Here is an 18,806-nt window from a genome sequence, read left to right on the forward strand (position 1 = left end):
TTTTTAGCACAAATTTTCTCAATCGCGGCTCCATTGGTAGAATCGCTGTTCTCAGTTTCTTGTTTATCACTAAACGAACGATATCGGTACTTTTGTTTTTAATACTGCTACTGCAGAAAAACCAGTTTCACATAAGCAGGATGTCACAAATGGTAATAAAATTTCTAAAGCTTTATTTGTCAAAGTTGGAAAATCTTTTACTTGTAACCAATCCTTTACTTGTAACCAAACTTAACAATATTCTTTTCGTATTGAAACATCTGCTTCAATGTGCTATCATAGATAAATCAATTATCATTTTCTGCTCTGCCGTTAAAAGACTATAATCATAATATTTATCAATAACAAATGGATTTCTAATCCATTCGTATTTGGACATATCTAGATCTTTAAAGTAATGCCCAAATTGGTTCCTTCATATGATTGATAATAAGATCTTTACTTGCTTCTATTTCATCAGTAACACATGTAGTTTTAAAAGAGGGAAATATATCAAGTTATTACTTTTCATACTAGCTATCCACAGTTCTATTTTTTTTTCATAAACCGCCGTAATCTCTGTCCTTTTGAACAAAAGCATGAATTTGAGATCCTTGCATTGATTTATTTAAATCACTTAGTCTTTAAAAATGTCAACTAGATACGCAAATTTTGCGAGAAACTTCGTGTCATAAAATACATCTGCTTCATCTCTTTTATTATCAGCAAGAAAAATGGCAGTTTTTTTTTGAGCTCAAACACCCTTTGAAGTACTTCAGCACGAGAAAGCTAACGTGCTTCACAATAATAAAGTAGTGCTTTGTATTCTGAGCCCATGTCATCACACAATGTTCCAAAAAGCCTTTCTCTTAATGGACTATTTTTGATAAAATTAACAACTTTTATTAACTTCCCGTAGGGTAAGTTATAGTAATCGTCCAAAATCGAAATCAAAAATTTTACATTTCTCGACGTTTTGAAGGTTTCTGAACATTTTGGCATACTTCAGAAAAAATGGATGTGTGTGTGTGTGTGTGTGTGGTGTTTTTGTATGTCCGCGTTTTTTCGTCCACGTTTTCGGGCGCACTGATCAACCGATTTGAATGGTTTAAAAAACATTCGATTTCTGTTGATAGGGAGATGTGCTGATTAGTTTTTGGCAAAGGCAGGTCCAGCCGTTACGGAGATATGGAGCAAAGAGTGCAAAAAATAGAAAGCGAGTTTTTGAGAGAACGGATCAACCGATTTGAATGGTTTAAAAAACATTCGATTCCTATTGATAGGGAGATGTGCTGATTATTTTTTGGCAAAGGTAGGGCCAGAGGTTTCGGAGATACAGAGCTAAATGTTAAAAAAATGGCTGTTTTTGAGAGAACTAAGCGTCCGATTTAAATGATTCAAAGAACTTTCTGCTTCTTTCAACAATATAATTGATTTTGGAAAAAAAAATTTTTTGTTTCTAATTTTTTTTTCAAAAAATTTTTTTTGTAATTTTGGATTAAAAATTCAAAAAATCACCCAGGCTAAGCACAGTCTAAGCGCCACTCTGGTAGAAATGTTTACGCAAGTGCGTTTAGACTGTTTATGTACTGGAGCACTTTTACAATTTTGTGAAAATTATTGAAAAATGTGAAAATGCCGCCAAGCTGAGCATAGTATAAGTGAAAATGTCGCACAGATTTATTTGCAAATGCGTTTAGACTGTGACTATGCGGGAGCACTTTTTCAATTTTGTGTAAATTTGGCAACTATTTTTTTTTGAAATTTAATTCGAAATGAAATGACGATTGTTAATGTTATGGAGATGATAAATTGATTTATTTATAATTAACTTCTCGTAGAGCAAGTTATAGTAATCGCAAAATCGTTTTTTTTTATATCTTTACGTTTTAAAACCTTCTGAACATTTTGGCATGCCTTAGAAAAAATTGATGTTTGTGTGTGTGTATGTGCGTGTGTGTGTGTGCGTGTATGTGTGTGTGTTCGGATACAAATTTTTGTCGACGATTTCGGTTACACAGATGAAGCGATTTAACTAATTCAAAAAATATTCGATTTGTATTGATAAGAAGACGTGCTGATTAGTCTTTAGCGAAGACAGGCCTAGCCGTTCCGAAGATACGGGGCAAAAAGTGCCAAAAACGGTAACTCAGTTTTTAAGAGAACGGAGCGTCCGATTTGTATAATTCAAAAACATTTTACTTGCATTATCAAGATGAAGATTTGATCAAATTTTCATGATAATAGGTCTAGCGGTTTCGGAGATCTAGTAAAAAAAATTTAAAAAAAAATAACATTTGGCGGTCAACAATAATCATTAGACATTAGACATATGCACATCAAATTATGAGATATTTTATAGAGATTTTAACAATAAGTATACATTTTGTTAAGGGGGGCGATACATGTAATCGCCTTAATTTTTACCATTTTTTGAGGACTTTTTAAACTGGGAAGGAATGACTGAATCTTTTTGAACTTTTTTAAGGTTATTTATTATATATTAAAATACACAAAAAAAATTTTTTTTTAATTTTTTTTTTTAAATGGCTGCCGTAAAAATAAATCTGCCAAGACCCTCTCGGAAAACGCCATCAATTTGCGGGCGTTCTCACTTTTCGTACGGTGATCCGAAATCAAAAACAATAGTTTGTACGTGTTCATAAAACATATATCTTCTAGTTAAACCAAAAAAAAATTGAAAAAGTCACAAAATCGTAAATTGGCACACCTCAGAAAAAAAAAGTTCGATTTTTCACCTTTTTTTCAATGGTTTTTTTTGGTAAAAGGGTTAATTTTTGAATTTTTTTTGGAATGTTTGAGGTTTAACTAGAAGCTATTACTGTAAAGTAGATGTGTGCAAAATTTCATTGGAATCGGTTGAGAACTTTTTGAGTTATCCCGCCCGCAAATTTCAAAAATGTCGTTTTGAGAAAAACGCGTTTAAAGTTTTGACATAGAAACAGATAAGAGTACAATAGCACTCAAGCGTCGAGTTGAGGCGTGGCACTTAAATGAGTTTATATTGTATAAATAATGATAATTTTGTTTTGAATATTTACAGGCATATTTTTGAGATGTTATTGTAACGATTTATGAAAGAAAAAAAAATCGATTTTTTTTTCTTGTTACATGTATCGCCCCCCTTAACACTCCTATGGGTTCCGTACCCATATTATTTATGATATTTAGTCTCTATGCATTAAAGCAGTACGATTGCTTTGAAAAAAGGTTCAGAATTTCCAAAATATTTCAAAATAAATTTTTCAACAAAAAGTAAGTTTTTGTCAAAAATTCATATAGTTCCTCAAAAATCTATTTTTTTCAGAGTAAATTTTTTTCAAAAATGTTAATCTTTTCAAAAAAAAAAAAAAAAATTTTGGTACGGGAAGTTCCAGCAATTTGCCTTAAGGCACGATGCCATGCGCCCCACTAGTTATAATTTCAAATACTTCAAGTAATTCTTCACCCATATTTCTTGCAACAAAAGATTGCCTATAAATCATACAATGCGTCCAAACTGCACGAGGAGCCACTTTTCGAACTGGGGCCTGCAGACCAGCATTTTTTCCTGCCATAGATGGAGCTCCATCAGTGCACAGTCCAACACAGTTCTCCCATAAAATACCATTTGCAATAAAAAAGTTATCAATCATGTTAAAAACTTCACTCGCCGTAGCTTTGCCTTCAATTGCCCTTACAGAATAACAACAACAGAATAACAACTCTTCTCTAATATCATTTTCGATAACATATCTTATATATGTTATTAAGTGTGCATCCTTAGCAACATCGGTATCCTCATCTACTTGCAACGCGAAAGAAGATAATTTAATTTTTTCTATCAACTGATCGCAAAGATCATCAGATATATCTGATATTCGTCTTGCCACCGTATTATCTGCCAGCGTAATGCTTTTAATTTGATCAGCATATGATTCACCAAACATCGTAGCTATCTGGCTGCTAGTAGCTGCTGGTAGTACTAAAGTTTCTCCTATTGAATGGGTTTTTTTGCATTTAGCAATTCTATACGAAACTTTGTATGACGCAAGTAACGCTTTTGTGATATAGACAAAGCTTTTGAAAACGATTATTTCTGTTTATTTAAGTTATCTAATTTTCTTTGGAAAAATTCTTTTGTTTTGCCAACATGATCGGCGTGCACTTTTTCCAGATGTCGTTTTAATTTATTTGGTTTCATGCTATCTGAGGCCAAAGTATTCATACACAGCAAACACATTGGTCGTTCTTGACCATTAATGATCTTATACGTAAATCCCATTGGATCAGATTTTCTATGTTTAGTTTTACTATTTTGTGAAGAAACATTTCCATTATTTTCACCACCCTCTTCTTCTGCTTCATTAAATTTTCTTTTCAACCCAGTGACGAATTTATCCATTACAAACGGTTTTTATAACAAATCAAAGAAAATCACTTTTAAACTACTTTTCACAATAATTCCTGGCTAATAATGTGCTAAAACTAAAGCTATAAATTTTAACTCGATAATAATTTAGAAATGATTTTTTCTATATATCAACGCGTGTATCTCCAGCACAACTAATGAACTAATTCGATTTATAGATAATAGAAAAAATGGATGCTTTTGTTTATTTACTTAAGTTAGTCTCGAGTAAGCACGTGAATATTCGATATGATCCGAGTGATTATCTTTTGTTTATAGGCCTACAGCTCACTCGGTTATAAACGCAAAAACGAAATATTTTGAATGCATCAAAAGTATAGTATATTCATGCTGTTACATTTGTCCTGACAAAATTGCAGCGAAAATTGTAGATTACTTGCATGTATTTTGCTGATTTGTTTTTGACACTTACTCAGCATTTAAAAACAATATTTTTGAAAGAGCTTTGCGGCCCCCAGGGGGGCGCGCCCCACAGCTTACAAACCGCTGCATTAGCCCGTAGAGCATGTCTATCTGCATATCTGTGGAGATATCGTAGGGCAACTGCGTCAGTCTATATAGACGCTGTGCGGGGGTTTACTTAAAGCAAACGACATTCTTATTTCTTTACTTTTTCGGGAATCCGTGTTCCATTGAACCTGGCCGTGTACCTGGCAAAGCTGCCCGTCACCAAGTCCGTCCGTATGCTCGATTGTGCGCTTATCACTCACATCAGTCGCTGAAACATTACTTCTGACATGGTAACTGCCATTTTTCCGTTTCTGGCTCCACGTTGGGCGCCAGTTTGTAATAGGGTGGGGTTAGAATAAATGAAATTATCACAATTTTTCAACAACCGTTACTTTATTTATGGGTATGTAGGTTACAGAACTCGGAAAAATATGTATACAGTCACTAAATCAACTACGCGTAAACAAGGAGTAAAATTGATAAAGTCGAAGTTACTTTATCGCACTAAGAGTTTACACAGTTTTTCTTATTCATGCGTCCGCACTGAATATCACAAAGTACGAAAGAAAATTATTAAATGCAACTACACTTAATAACTTTAAAATCGTTTGTTAAACTTGCTAATCGCGCGGGCGCAAAGCTCATAACAAGTTTCTTAAGATATTAGGGCAAACGCGACTAAACACTTTTTGACAAATTTCTTAACTTTGTATGGCCTTAAATGCTAATTGGGCTTCCCCTACTACTGTAGTGGGGTTGATTTCTTGGCGCGGGTGATGGTTCCGAAGCTTCCCCTGGCCCTTCCGATAGTTCTCTCGCGTTGTCTCGGAGATCATCGTCGGTTCATCTCGCCAAAATCTTCAGGGGATGAGATGGTCATTGGTCTATGATGAACTCATCTCGCTGAGGTCATCAGTAATTGGCTATGATGCATTTCTCTTCCGATGACGTAGAATGTGTAAATATTATTGTCTTCCTCACACCCTCGCTGATTCACAGGGCATAAGTCCTGTATATCATCCTACTATCTTTTATCTTTCTTTTACTTAGATTGACTCATAGGGTTAAGATGTTATCTTCTCCCTTAGTCGGATAGTGCAGATTACACAACTCTTTCATATCTTTCTAACTTTACGCTAGGTCGTACGCTCTGAGGTCATAACGGCACTATGCGTAGTTTGTTATCGAGCGCCCCAGGATTCTCCGTCCTTGTCGCGCTTATGCCAGAGCGTATGCTGCATCATACTTTCACGCGAGACCCTTCGTTCGTCGTTGTGTGTGTAACTTTCTCTTGGTGACGTCATTGGTATTTTCGTGCGTTGTTAGCAATAATATTTGCGTACAGCAAATTGTACATGCATGAAAAATATTAATTACTATATGACCAATAGTTGTTTATTAAATATAGAATGTTACAATATATATCTTATATATAAAAATGGAGCTGTCTTTCAAATGTCCGAATAAAACTCGAAAACGGCTGAATCGATTTGGCCAGTCTTAGTCTTGAAAAATTCGTGCCAATCCAGAGATTGCCCAAAAGGTGAGATAATATTTCAAATCCGCGTAGAAACTTTACATTTTTAATTTGAAAATTTTTGGTAAACAGCACTTGATTCAAAATGGCTTCCCACACAATATTATTCAAATGACAGATGTATCGAGTATCGCCTACTCATGTCAAAAAGATGGTTGTCAAGTTGGAACAGATTATGTGTTATTCTTTTAATTTTAAAATTTAATTATTTATATATTTTTAAATGTTAATAAGAATGCTTATTTTGATTTTATATGAGGTTTTTATTTAATTCTCAAGTGTTTGCTCACTGCCTATTTGTATTTTTTATCAACAGCTTGAAATAATACTATTATTATTGATTGATTAAGGCTTGCTTATGAAAAAATAAATAAATAAATTTGTTTCAAACGCTGTGCTGTGCAAGTACTTATTGGTTTAATGTGAATAATGTGTTACCATAACATTTTCTGAATTATATTATTATTGCATATAGGTTATTCAAATTGAGATCCTAAATTTGGAATTCATCGAAGGGGACACCATAAACAGCGATATGAATAAGAAAATTGAATTATAACACAGATAGTAATTTTAGAAATCATATTCATAAAAATCTCAATTATGTATACATACAAGTTCTTCGGAAACAAAGTTGCTTGAAAATTGCTTATGAAGATCGCATTATGACATGTGACATCAACATAAGTGCAGTGCAATTAGATAGGGAAGTAATCATTACAAATATTTACAGTACAATCTATTTACAATACAAATTTTTCATTACAATTGTGAATAATGTGTTACCAAAGCATTTTATGAATTATATTATTATAGCATTTAGGTTATTCAAATTGAAATCCTAAATTTGGAATTCATCGATGGGGCCTCCATAGACATTTCTGTCTAATCACTTATTGCAAGTTATAATAGACAGCAATATGAATAAGAAAATTGGATTATAATACAGATAGTAATCTTCGGAATTTACAGATCTTCGGAAACAAAGTTGTTTGAAAATTGCTTAGTATCAGCAGTACGATCTTGCATTATATTACATGATTTTATCATCCAAATAGGTCGTGCACAGAAAAAAGTTTTTTTAGCATTCCAATTTGCAATAAAAAAAATTGAAATATTTTAACAGATCCCACATACAGAATTTTCTTTATTTTGTTCAGATACTAATGCTGTTATTGATCGGGTCTTTTTCCAATTACTTCCCGAACATACTATATACAAGTCATGGTGATAACAAAGATGCCACTAATTTGGATACACGGTTGCAAAAAAGGAAAATCAAAATAAACACATTGAAATTTATCACAATATGTACTCATGTTGGAAATGTACATATGTTCAATCAAATTCATAAAGGAGAAATGTTCAATTTATATAGCTATATAACAATTCGGGGTAAAACGTTAACATGGCTGTACGGATTGGGCTCAGTCTTAGTTGCATAATTTTATATTTATTAGTATTTATAAAATATTTTCTAGATTATATTTTTATTTTATTTAGATTATTTAAATCAAAAACCTAAATTTGGAATCGACTAAAGTGGAAATTTTGTTGAATAACTTATTCCCAGATATAACAGACCACTACTCAAATAAGAAAATTCGGTTGATAATATTACTTTGGAACACACATCTTTAAAAATGTCAATGCACATAATTACAAGTTCTCTGGAATAAAATATTTTGAAAATTGATTATAATTTGATTGATTATAATTGATTTAATTGATTTGGGTGCTAGAACAAGTATAGCAGAAAAATGAGTACAATTCTGAAGGTATTCCTTTCAAAAGATAGACACAGTCAGGTATCGTTCATGTTTTATTGAATCACTCTACAAATTGAAAAAGATGAAGAACTTCAACAATCATTGGATAATGCAATGTAAAATATAATTTAATAATCGTTATTTTCCACTAATTTTGAAGAATAAACTGGAAAATTTTTCTATGAATTTATCGAAGAATGGATAGTAATATATGAAGATCTGGGGTTAATAAGATTCACCACCAATATCTTAAAAATTAGTAAAGTTTAGCATTGTTCAACAACAATATTTGAAAGTAGAGGAGAAAAGATGTATAACCAGCTATAACCTTGATTCTTATAACTTTGCTATCAGGAGATAAACGGTAATCTTTGAAAATCCATAACAAAAGTATTTCCTTTTGTTGTTAGTTTTTTGGGTTGTGAGCACTGTGATTTAGTTCACGAGACCTTAATGTAAATTTTAACTATTTAATTGTTTTATAAAATGTAATGTTAATTTTGAGTGAGATTCAACACTTTGAAAACTTACATCTGTGTGGGGCAAAAATGACCAACTGAACATTGACCACGGATAAAGATTAAAAAAGACTTTGATTGAATTATTCCATATTTTTATAGAAAGTGTATAAAACTTCCAGTTTGATTGTATTAACAAAATATGGTCAAACGAATATTGTTATTATGAATTATATAATTTATTATTATACAAGTAGACTTTGAAGTTTGTTGTGTTTATAATACCTCATTGTCTGTACCATTCAAACTATACATCCTACCACTCCTAAAATAAAGTATTCTTTTTTTTATTCTTTAGAAGTTGCTTAGAAATACCTAACTTAGCAAAACAACGTTTGCCGGGTCAGCTAGTATATATATATATATATATATATATATATAAATAAATAAATTTACTCTAGTATTATTTAATTAATAAATCACCTTATTACTTCTTCACAAATATATTTCATAATCATTCACCAAGTTAACACCACGCCGAAATGTACAACACTCAACAAGTTACCGCCAGACACCGATTCGCACACAGGAGATACACACTATATAATTTATTGATAGTTATGATTTGGCCAATTCGTTATCGTCGTATGCTCTGATAGAAAATTGTTAAGGCCATGCCACATCAATTGATGTATTAAACTAATTGCGATTTCTTTTTGTTTCGGATTCATCAATTCGAGAGTTTTTCCGAAATTTCTGCCATTTTCATTTCTCGAGATTTTTCCTGTTCTATTTTATTCATGTGTTGTAGAAGTTTGTCTGTCAACTGGTCTCGTTTTGTTTCCTTACGACGAAACGAGGTCGTCGGCATTTCATCAATCTGCTCGAAATTAAAATACATTATATACATATACAGTGCCGGCTTTAGGGTAGGGCGAGTTGGGCGACCGCCCTGGGCGCCGGCAAAAAGGGGCGCCGCATGCGCCCCCCGGCTGATGCTCATAGTTCGAGGTCTGCTTAGTCGTAAATTTCCTAAATTAAGCGGTTTTTTTTGTCTATTGTCAAAACACATTGTTTATCTTCTTAAAAAAAGCTAGCCTTATTGTAGCAAAGCGTAACAAACTCAGCTCATTCGCCACTTGGCCAGTCACTCGAAATGGCAAAATTCATTAATCACATAAATACTAGTGGCCCAGTGCAAAAACACATTGATAATTATCCGAAAAATGATACAGGCCGACATTTTTCTAATCTCACAAAAATTCTTGCAAACAATGAAACAATTCAGCGCCGTTGGTTAATTTACTCCGTTTCTAAGGATCGAGTTTATTGTTTTTGTTGTAGACTATTTGATAGTAGCTCAACGTCGAACTTAGTATCTGAAGGGTATAACAACTGGAAATACTTGTCTGAAATATTAAAAAATCATGAAAATAGCACTTTTCATAAAAACTTTTACCTTTCATGGATTGAAGCTGAACTACGATTAAAAATAGGAAAAACAATAGACTGCCAAGAGCAACACTTGATTAGAAAGGAAACTACAAGATGAAATAATGTTTTGTGTAGATTGATGCATATCACACTTGATTTAGCCGAAGACAATATGGCGTGCAGAGGCACTTCTGGCAAACTATATACGCCAAATAACGGAAAGTTCTTAGGCTTAGTAAAACTACTAGCCAAATTTGATCTAGTCATGCAGGAGCACTTGCGATTAGCTATGAAGGATGATATTTCAGACCACTCAGCTTCTGTTCATTGATGGAAAATTCTAACCGATCACTTGGGACTATATACTATAAAAAAGCACAGTAACACTCGTTGGGAAGCAAGAATAAGTAGTGTTAAAGCAGTCCGTTATCAAATTAGTACTATCCATGATGCTTTGATTACTTTGGCTCTTGAAACTCAGAAAACTGATGTTCAAAGGTCTCATGAGGCTACTACTCTAGCCGAACAACTAAAAGATTTCAGCTTCATAGTTTCAAACAGACATACTGCAACAAATAAATGTTGTAAGTAAATTTCTACAGTCAACAGATATGGATCTTGGTAAATGTACACAAATGTTGAAAAAATGCTGAAATTTTTTGGAAGACTACAGAAATACGGTCTTTAAAAGCGCTATTTTAACTGCGAAGGAGTTGGCCGAAGAACTAAAAATTGAACCTGAATTTCTAGTTACAACAAGAATTCGACGTATTAAGCGTCAAGCTGGTGAAATGGGCAATGGTAGGCGATGACCCTATAACTTCTCCAGAAAAAAATTTTTGGTTGAATTTTTCAACTGTCTTTTGGACAGTATATTAATTTCAATCAATGAAAAGTTCGAACAGTTAAATGAGTACTCGGAATATTGGTCTTTTTTGTACAATATTAAAAAGATTCCAGAAAAACGCGACCTTCTCAAGCTCTGTAGTGATCTCCAATTACAATTAACTGTAGACTCTAAATCAGACATAGATGGTTGTATGTTGTGTGATGAACTTATAAGTCTGGCATCCTTTTTACCTGATAAAAATGTGGTTACTCCCATTTTTGTTTTAAATTTCATCAACGATTTCAACTTTCAAGAACATCCAAATGCATGGATATCATTGCGAATTTTATTAACTATACCTGTAACGGTTGCTAGTGAGGAGCGGAGCTTTTCAAAGCTGAAGCTGATAAAAACCTATCTTCGATCAGCGATTTCTCAATCTTGATTGACAAACTTAGCAACTTTGTCAATTGGAAACGAAATTGCTGAAAACATCGACTTCGACAACCTTATAAAAGGGTTTGCTGATAGAAAGGCCAGAAAAGTAAATTTCTATTAGTGTTTATGTAATAAATGGTTATCTTTTATAATAAATAATTACTTTTTTTAATAACGGTTATTTCATTAGATGTTTTCTTTTTTACAAATGGGTTTGAATTGCAGGTGGAGGGCGCCGTAGAAATCTCGCCCAGGGCGCAGGTAGTGTTAAAGCCGGCCCTGTACATATATATATATATATATATATATATATATATATATATATAGTTTTGTTAATTGTAAAATTACTAATTTAAAATGTCATTTGATAAAAAAAATACTCACTTCTAAATGCTCTTCTGAACTTATGCACAGAGACCTCATGTTTGGGTAGTGTCGATCATCTAAAAATTTAAGATGATCGAAGTACCAGAGTTTTGGCTTGTAGACGCTACAGCCCGAGCGCATAGAAGCTTTTATCTAGAATAACATACTGTTAGATTAACACAGTCCAAATCATCTAAACTAACAATTAATTTTGATAATATTTTCCTCATATTGTGAAGTTTTTAATATTATTAAATACCTTGTTAACCTTCTTGTTAAAAACGCTCCTAATGCTTTTAATTTTTTTAGCCACTGTGGCTATAGTTGCATCTGGATTAATTTCTTTAAATGCCGGCAGCATTGAATTTAACGCATTATTGCGCATTTGTTTATTATGATATGCCTCGTCACTTATTGACCACAAACAAGTATGGGCTTTGTACATTTCTATAAATTTCACTATGAAATTTTCTGAATCCATATCTATAAATCCATCAAAATTATTATCAATAATTGTTCAGAATGTGCTAATTATAACTGTATATATAACTAAAAACTAATACGTACCTATATTTTCCTATTCAGATTTCCAACTAATAGAACTTTCTCACAGGATTATAATAGTCGAACTAAAATAATTTTAAGCAATGCTTTCTATATATTTATATATACGATTTTATATTTTTCCTTCAAAAATGAATATAATATTGAATTTGTTTAAAAAGTTGTCCGTTTTTATTTGCACCTCAAAAAATATGAGTCATTGGTTTGGAATTTAATTTTGCTTATGAAATCCACATTGCACGACCCTTTCTCGTATCTGCATTATTGTAAATGTAGACATATATTCCAAGATTAAAAGCCATGTTTCAGGTTAAAATTAGGTTCTAATATAATGTAAATCGTAAATAATTTCTTATAACTGCTATTGGTCTACATTTGAGCAATATTTTGAGCTATATATTTGCGACAAAATTCATTCCAAAATCATCTGTTGTAAATGTACAACATTAATTTAATATAAATAAGTTTAATATAATTTTTATCTAAAAAATAAATGTTGAAATAAAATGAAAACAAACTAAAATTTGCAACAAAAGTCGATTTTATCACATTTCACGTTCGAAATATACATACGTTTTGCTCTAATATTCAAGAAATATGAATGAAATTTTGTACGATTGCCTGGGACACCGAAAATTTTTAGAACTGGACATTTATTGGTCATTTGGTCATAAATTGCTCGGTTGCCTGGTTGACTAGTGTATGGGTAGCATAACCGAGCGAGTGCCGCAAATGAAATCACGTAATATTCTCTATTAAAACTTCTCTCTTATTCCATAAATGTTGGCCTTTGGTCTAGATTCTCGACAGAGCTCAAACTGATTCTATGACTACGATTTCTCGGATAAACGTCAAAATATATTTTTTTCAATAATATAAAATTTCGGCCATAAATTGAGATTTTTAATATACTCTACCGCCTAAATGATATCCACATGTGCACGATGATTGCGACTAATTTTAAATCGGTTCAGTATTTCAGGCGTCCATCGCAGCCAAATAACGTGACACTAACTGTATATAGATTAAGATATATATATATATATATTATTAATGCAAATCTGTATTTGCTTTTTAGTCTTAGGGCTGTCGGTTTCATAAAAACTAAAAGTAACAAGAAGGGCGGCGAGCGCTTGCAAAATCATTAAATTATTATTTCCTTGATAGTCAGAGATTAAGATTTTAGTAAACAAAAATGACAAGAGGAAATCAAAGAGATTTAGCACGAGCTAAGAATCAGAAAAAACAAACCGAATTAGCCAAGAAGAAAAGTAGCACAGATAAAAAGGGAATGACATTCGAGCAACGCAAACACAGGGATGCTGAGCTGATGCGAGAAAAACAAAGAAAAAACCAGCAAGAAGATGCCGCAGCCTCTGGTAACAGTTAATTCAACAAAACACAAATGTTTTCGAGAAGAATGCCTGTGAAAAAAATAGAACTAACTAACTCACTACACGACTAACATTATTATGAAATAACAAATTACATATATCAAATTATTGAACCCCATAAGACTTCGGAATTTCAATGAAAAGGTTTCATTTTCAAATTTTTTATTAAACATTTTGGGCACACAGTTTGTCGCCTTTCTTAGCAAACGCTCTGCAACTTTTCTTTAAATCTTACTTGTTAATTCAAGAGCTTATCTGATCATGGATTGGAACTAGATCTTCTTGTTTACTCTTTACTGTTAACAAAGCACAAGATTTTTCACATTGAATTAAACATCTCTCACAGCACATACATAGAAAAAATTTCGATTATATGTTAAAACTTGGCAAATCTGTTGAGAATCGTCCGATCCCAGATCAAAGTTTGGCATATGGGTTGAAAATGGATCGTATTTATTTTTTTCTCAATGAAATAAATAATCTGAAATTATGAATATTCAATGAATTAAAAATGCAATTAAGGTTAAAATATTTGTTTTCACGAAAGATAAAACAACTAAGTATTTCACGGACATATAATGTTATATAATATATTTAATATAATTGAAAATTTGCCTTACAATTATAAGTATACAATAAACCTAACCTAACAAAATAATACAATAAAAACCTAACTAAATAATTCAATAAACCTAACTAAATTTAAAAACCTGTCTTCTGTCCTTTTTATTCCTAGTGTACCTGCTCTGTGCATGACGAAGCCATTTTCTGATGTAATCACCCACTTGAGCCTCCGACACTCGAATATCATTATAAATAGTTTCGGCTACAATCTCTGAAATTATTATTGGTTTAAAAAAAAATAATATAAATATTTTATTAATACAAATGAATTAATAAATTAAAATCAGGCATTTATATTGTATAATGATTTATATATTTAATGAAAATTTATGAATATTATTTTATTTTAAAGCATTCCATACTTTCGTTTTAGAATTTTCAATTTTGCTGTTTTCTCTTATTTTCTCTAATATTGTTTGCCTTCTACGACGCTGCCTTCTTCTTGAAGTTGCAATATGTTTTCGAAATTCATATGCACTATCATCCCGCGCTTCTGCATTGTTTTCCATTTCATGTACATCACTTGTTTCCCGTATGCAGATTGGATTGGATTGAACAGTGGCTATTGCCATATAATTCATCAAACTCTTCTGCATACTGGAAATTGAAATTTCCTTGCGCTATTAGACATAATTGTTAATACGTATAAAATTATTTTTACATCATTATTTATACCAGTAGCTTTACTGTTAACATATTTTTTATAATTTCGTTGAAGTACTCTCCAACGATTTTCAATATTGCATTCAGTAAATGTAGTGCCAAATTTAATATTCATGTCATTTTTTATGACAATCCACATAGCCTTCACTGTTCTCATTTCTAATGAACCAACATTTGGCTTATATTTTCTATAATAACATTCTATTTTGTAGAGTAAAACACTGGAAGACTTATTAATATGTATATATTCAATGATGTTTCTTTTTTGGCTGATTGTAATGAAAGCGGAGGTACTTTATAAAGTCTATACATAAGTTGCGACAGGTTATGTCAAACGCGAACATTGTGATTGCCTGACAAGTTATCAACATATATGACGCTGACGCGCGGTTTTTTAAAAGTAAGAATAATTTTGTCTACGTTCCCCCGGGATGCAAGCATCACGTATTATTATTAATAAATGTTGACATGAACATGAACAAATAAATGTTGACATGAACAAAAGTGAAATGTCATTTCATTTTCTGATCAATCTGTTCAGATTGATTCTGAGGTCAATTCTGTTCAGATCATAACTATATTGAATTAGCAATAATTTATGATATTGAATTTTGCTTAGTAATTATAGATATCAAGCCATTATTTATAATTCCATAGAAATGGCATAGAAACAAAAAAGTCATTAATAAAATAGGGTAAATTAAGACTTGTTTTATTTTCTTAGCGGGGATCGTAAATTTATTGCCTTTATTAGCATTTAAATATATAAGCATATATCAAAATCTCTAGAATGACATGGAATTATAAATAATGGCTAGATATCTTGAACAAACAATTCTATTCAGATCATAAATATGCTGAATTAGCAATAATTAACTTCCCGTAGGGTAAGTTATTGTAATGGGCCGAAAATCGGAATTGACAATTTTTACATTTCTCGACGTTTTGAAGGTTTCTGAACGTTTTGGCATACCTCAGAAAAAATGGATGTGTGTGTGTGTGTGTGTGTGTGTGTATGTATGTATGGATACAAATTTCCAGTCACGTTTTAGGGCGCACGGATCAACTGATTTGAATGGTTCAAAAATCATTCGATTCCTATTGATAGGGAAAAGAGCTGATTAGTTTTTGGCAAAGGCAGGTCCAGCCGTTTCGGAGATACGGAGCAAAGAATGCAGAAAATAAAAATCGAATTTTTGAGAGAACAGAGTATCGGATTTGAATGATCTAAAAAACATTCAATTAGTAATGATTGGGAGAAGTGTTTATTAGTTTTTGGCAAAGGCAGGCCCAGCCATTTCGAAGATACGGAGCTAAATATGTAAAAAATGGCAGTTTTTGAGAGAACTAAGCGTCCGATTTGAATGATTCAAAAAACTTTCTGCTTGTCTTAACAAAATAATTGATTTTGGAAAAAAAAATTTTTTGTTCCATTTTTTTTTTTTTTTAATTTTTTGTAAATCGAAAATAATTCAGATTTTATTTTTAATCCTGACTATAGTTCTAATATACTTTAAACAAATAATTTCAACTTTCAATATTAGACAATGTTACAATATTTATAATAATCTATTTGAAAACATTCAGTATTCCTCGAACATTTGTTACGGTACGGGAAGTTCCAGCAATTTGCCTTAAGGCACGATGCCACCCACCCCACTAGTTTATGATCTGAATCTATACATAAATTGTTTGGCAATCGCTTGGTTATTAAAAAATCTTTGAATAGTATTTTTATGAGATTTGTTCTTCCATATTGTATTCTTGGGTAAAGCTCGTCATTTGCGCCCATGGTGGTTTCCAGCAACTTCTCTTCAGCCAATCTGTTAACCAGTTACTGAAGAGGTTTAGGCGAGTTTTGGAGCTTCCCTTGAATACTTTTAAAATAGTTTTCAAAGGGAAAACAACTGAACCCATCCAAACTGCATTTGAAGGCCAAAACATCATTTGCAATATGTATTAGGTTATGGGTGTTGTGCGTTAATCTGCCAGCCCCATATAGTTTGGGGTATTCACTTACAAATTTAATGAGGATATTTTTAGCTACATCATTTTTTTCAATACAGGTTTCCCCAAACTAAGTTGTATAAAATTTATGTAGTTTGGCTTTCCAGTTTATATAGTCTTTAAGCGCTTTGGGTAATCTCGAAAATTCTGCTGGAATGGGAGCTTTAAATTTTAGTAAATATTCGCTCACTGTATCCCTGGTTTTGTCATCTAATTTGACGTCTCTCGTTCCTTTTACCCAGAGGCTTAAAAGTCTCTTGGTGACACTTAGGCAGACAATATGCATGTAGTCGAGTGCTATTTGAGATACCATTCCGATATTTAATTCCTCCAAAACGGAGTCACCTGTGTGATGTCCTGGGTTCGTCCTCATGCGAAAAGATTTATCTGTTCGAAGATCTGAAAATGTGTTATTTAAAATGACATGGGTTGAAAACTCTTCTCTTTGAAAGGAGCAAATTTGGAGCAGCTTTCATAACCCGCATGCACAGTTGTCTTTGTAATGAATGCACGCGCAGGACTATCACAGATTATTTTTGATATATAAACATGACAATTCCTATTGAGACAAATTAAACCATGTTGTTGTAACACTTTCATTTCTTCCACAAAATGATTAAGGAAAATGTTTGCATCGTCTGGTTTACCATGTCCATGATGCACCCCTACCAGAAATGGTTCAACCTTTTGTGGAATCTAACATCAGAGATATGGGCCAAAAAGCACTAGCCGAACTTTTTGTCAACGGAATGTGGAATACGTTCTTCTACCCCAAAATGAATGTATGAACCACCGTTAATTAATTTTATACGATCGGTGGCATATTTTGGAGTGCCCAATAACGTGCGAGCATCCGCCGGTAATTCATTTTTGTGCCCATGGCTTAGAATACCCAGCAGTTGTGTCATACACTGCATCGCAATGCTGTTTCTCACCCCAAAGGGTCCCGGGTTAAATAGAAAAGCCCTGGTCAAATCTTGTAGAGGCTCTATGTATCTGTTCTGATACTAGTCTCAAACATTTAATTTCTATATCTAACTGACAGAAACTTCTGTAACCTCTTCAAACACCTATTGGAAGATTACGTCCAAAATTTCTCTTTTATTTCTTATAACACTGAGTGTATCATTAAAAGCATCTGTAGCTTTTTTCAAATCGATTAAATTCGATTGCAGAGTTCTGTTTAAAGATACAGTAGTACCTGAAAAATAAAAAATAAGTTACTGTGAACTATTTAATTAATAAAAATTTACATGAACTTATAAATTATGCGCTAGTTTCCGGAAAAGTTACAAATTCGCTCAGGTTTTCTACCAATTCATCTGTTATCGGGTTCACAATTTTTGCTTCCTTCTCTTCAACGACTTTATTTTTGGCTTCCCACAATACATCCATTAATTGTTTTTCTATATTCATTCTGACGTCGGGATCGAACCACTCTAAACTTTCGGCCATATCTGGTACAAAATGGTTTTGTTTATTAGGTTGTTGTGGTTGTTCCGGTTGTTCTTTAGGTTTATTGCATGTCATTATATACTGTAAGAATTGAGTTTTTAACAAAGTGTCCTTGTCATCCTCTGTCTTTTTTTTTTCTTTTTTTTTAGGTGGCGATACAAATTCGTTATCTGACGATATAGTAGGTTCGCTATTCTGCAAAAAATAATGATATCGTGCAATTACATAAAGAAAATAAATGATTGAAATGATATAATTTTTTAATTATAACTTCTTTAGGTGCGATTAGGGTGTAAATCAGAGTTAAATGCAACGATGATGGAAAAAAACGGAAAGGAATGGAACATTACTCAAGTCTCAAGGTAAAATCTTTGACAAAATATTATAAGAATACAATAAAACTCATA

At 32.4% G+C, this 18,806-nt stretch overlaps 3 protein-coding genes across 3 annotated transcripts; 1 reads left to right on the forward strand and 2 right to left on the reverse strand.

Moving 5' to 3' along the window:
* Positions 1-69: 69 nt before the first annotated feature.
* LOC113367426 (zinc finger BED domain-containing protein 5-like) lies at positions 70-3,929 on the reverse strand. Its single transcript, XM_026609034.1, has 2 exons — positions 3,432-3,929; positions 70-213 (listed from the first exon to the last, which is right to left on the reverse strand). The coding sequence occupies exons 1-2, from the start codon at positions 3,927-3,929 to the stop codon at positions 70-72; spliced, it is 642 nt and encodes a 213-aa protein (XP_026464819.1).
* Positions 3,930-9,355: 5,426 nt separating this feature from the next.
* Positions 9,356-12,137, reverse strand: LOC113367427. Its single transcript, XM_026609035.1, has 3 exons — positions 11,952-12,137; positions 11,711-11,845; positions 9,356-9,505 (listed from the first exon to the last, which is right to left on the reverse strand). The coding sequence occupies exons 1-3, from the start codon at positions 12,135-12,137 to the stop codon at positions 9,356-9,358; spliced, it is 471 nt and encodes a 156-aa protein (XP_026464820.1).
* Positions 12,138-13,371: 1,234 nt separating this feature from the next.
* Positions 13,372-13,646, forward strand: LOC113365735 (putative SERF-like protein). Its single transcript, XM_026607268.1, has one exon. It carries the CDS (start codon positions 13,452-13,454, stop codon positions 13,644-13,646), a length of 195 nt encoding a protein of 64 aa, XP_026463053.1. The 5' UTR covers positions 13,372-13,451.
* The last annotated feature ends 5,160 nt before the right edge of the window (positions 13,647-18,806 follow it).

Source organism: Ctenocephalides felis, unplaced genomic scaffold (genome assembly GCF_003426905.1).
Source record: "Ctenocephalides felis isolate EL2017-DRISC unplaced genomic scaffold, ASM342690v1 CF-g0.4_SCAFFOLD_01170, whole genome shotgun sequence".
NCBI classification, from domain to species: Eukaryota; Metazoa; Arthropoda; class Insecta; order Siphonaptera; family Pulicidae; genus Ctenocephalides; species Ctenocephalides felis.

Bases quoted from the DNA above. Each gene is read 5' to 3' on its own strand.
- LOC113367427 (XM_026609035.1), bottom strand. From the start codon at position 12,137: ATGTACAAAGCCCATACTTGTTTGTGGTCAATAAGTGACGAGGCATAT. The intron at 11,846-11,951 runs GTATTTAATAAT...ATGTTATTCTAG, and splicing joins TTAACAAGAAGGTTAACAAG to ATAAAAGCTTCTATGCGCTC. The intron at 9,506-11,710 runs GTGAGTATTTTT...AATTTCGAGCAG, and splicing joins GTTCAGAAGAGCATTTAGAA to ATTGATGAAATGCCGACGAC.
- LOC113365735 (XM_026607268.1), top strand. From the start codon at position 13,452: ATGACAAGAGGAAATCAAAGAGATTTAGCACGAGCTAAGAATCAGAAA.
- LOC113367426 (XM_026609034.1), bottom strand. From the start codon at position 3,929: ATGTTTGGTGAATCATATGCTGATCAAATTAAAAGCATTACGCTGGCA. The intron at 214-3,431 runs GTATTTGAAATT...TTACAAGTAAAG, and splicing joins TGGGTGAAGAATTACTTGAA to GATTGGTTACAAGTAAAAGA.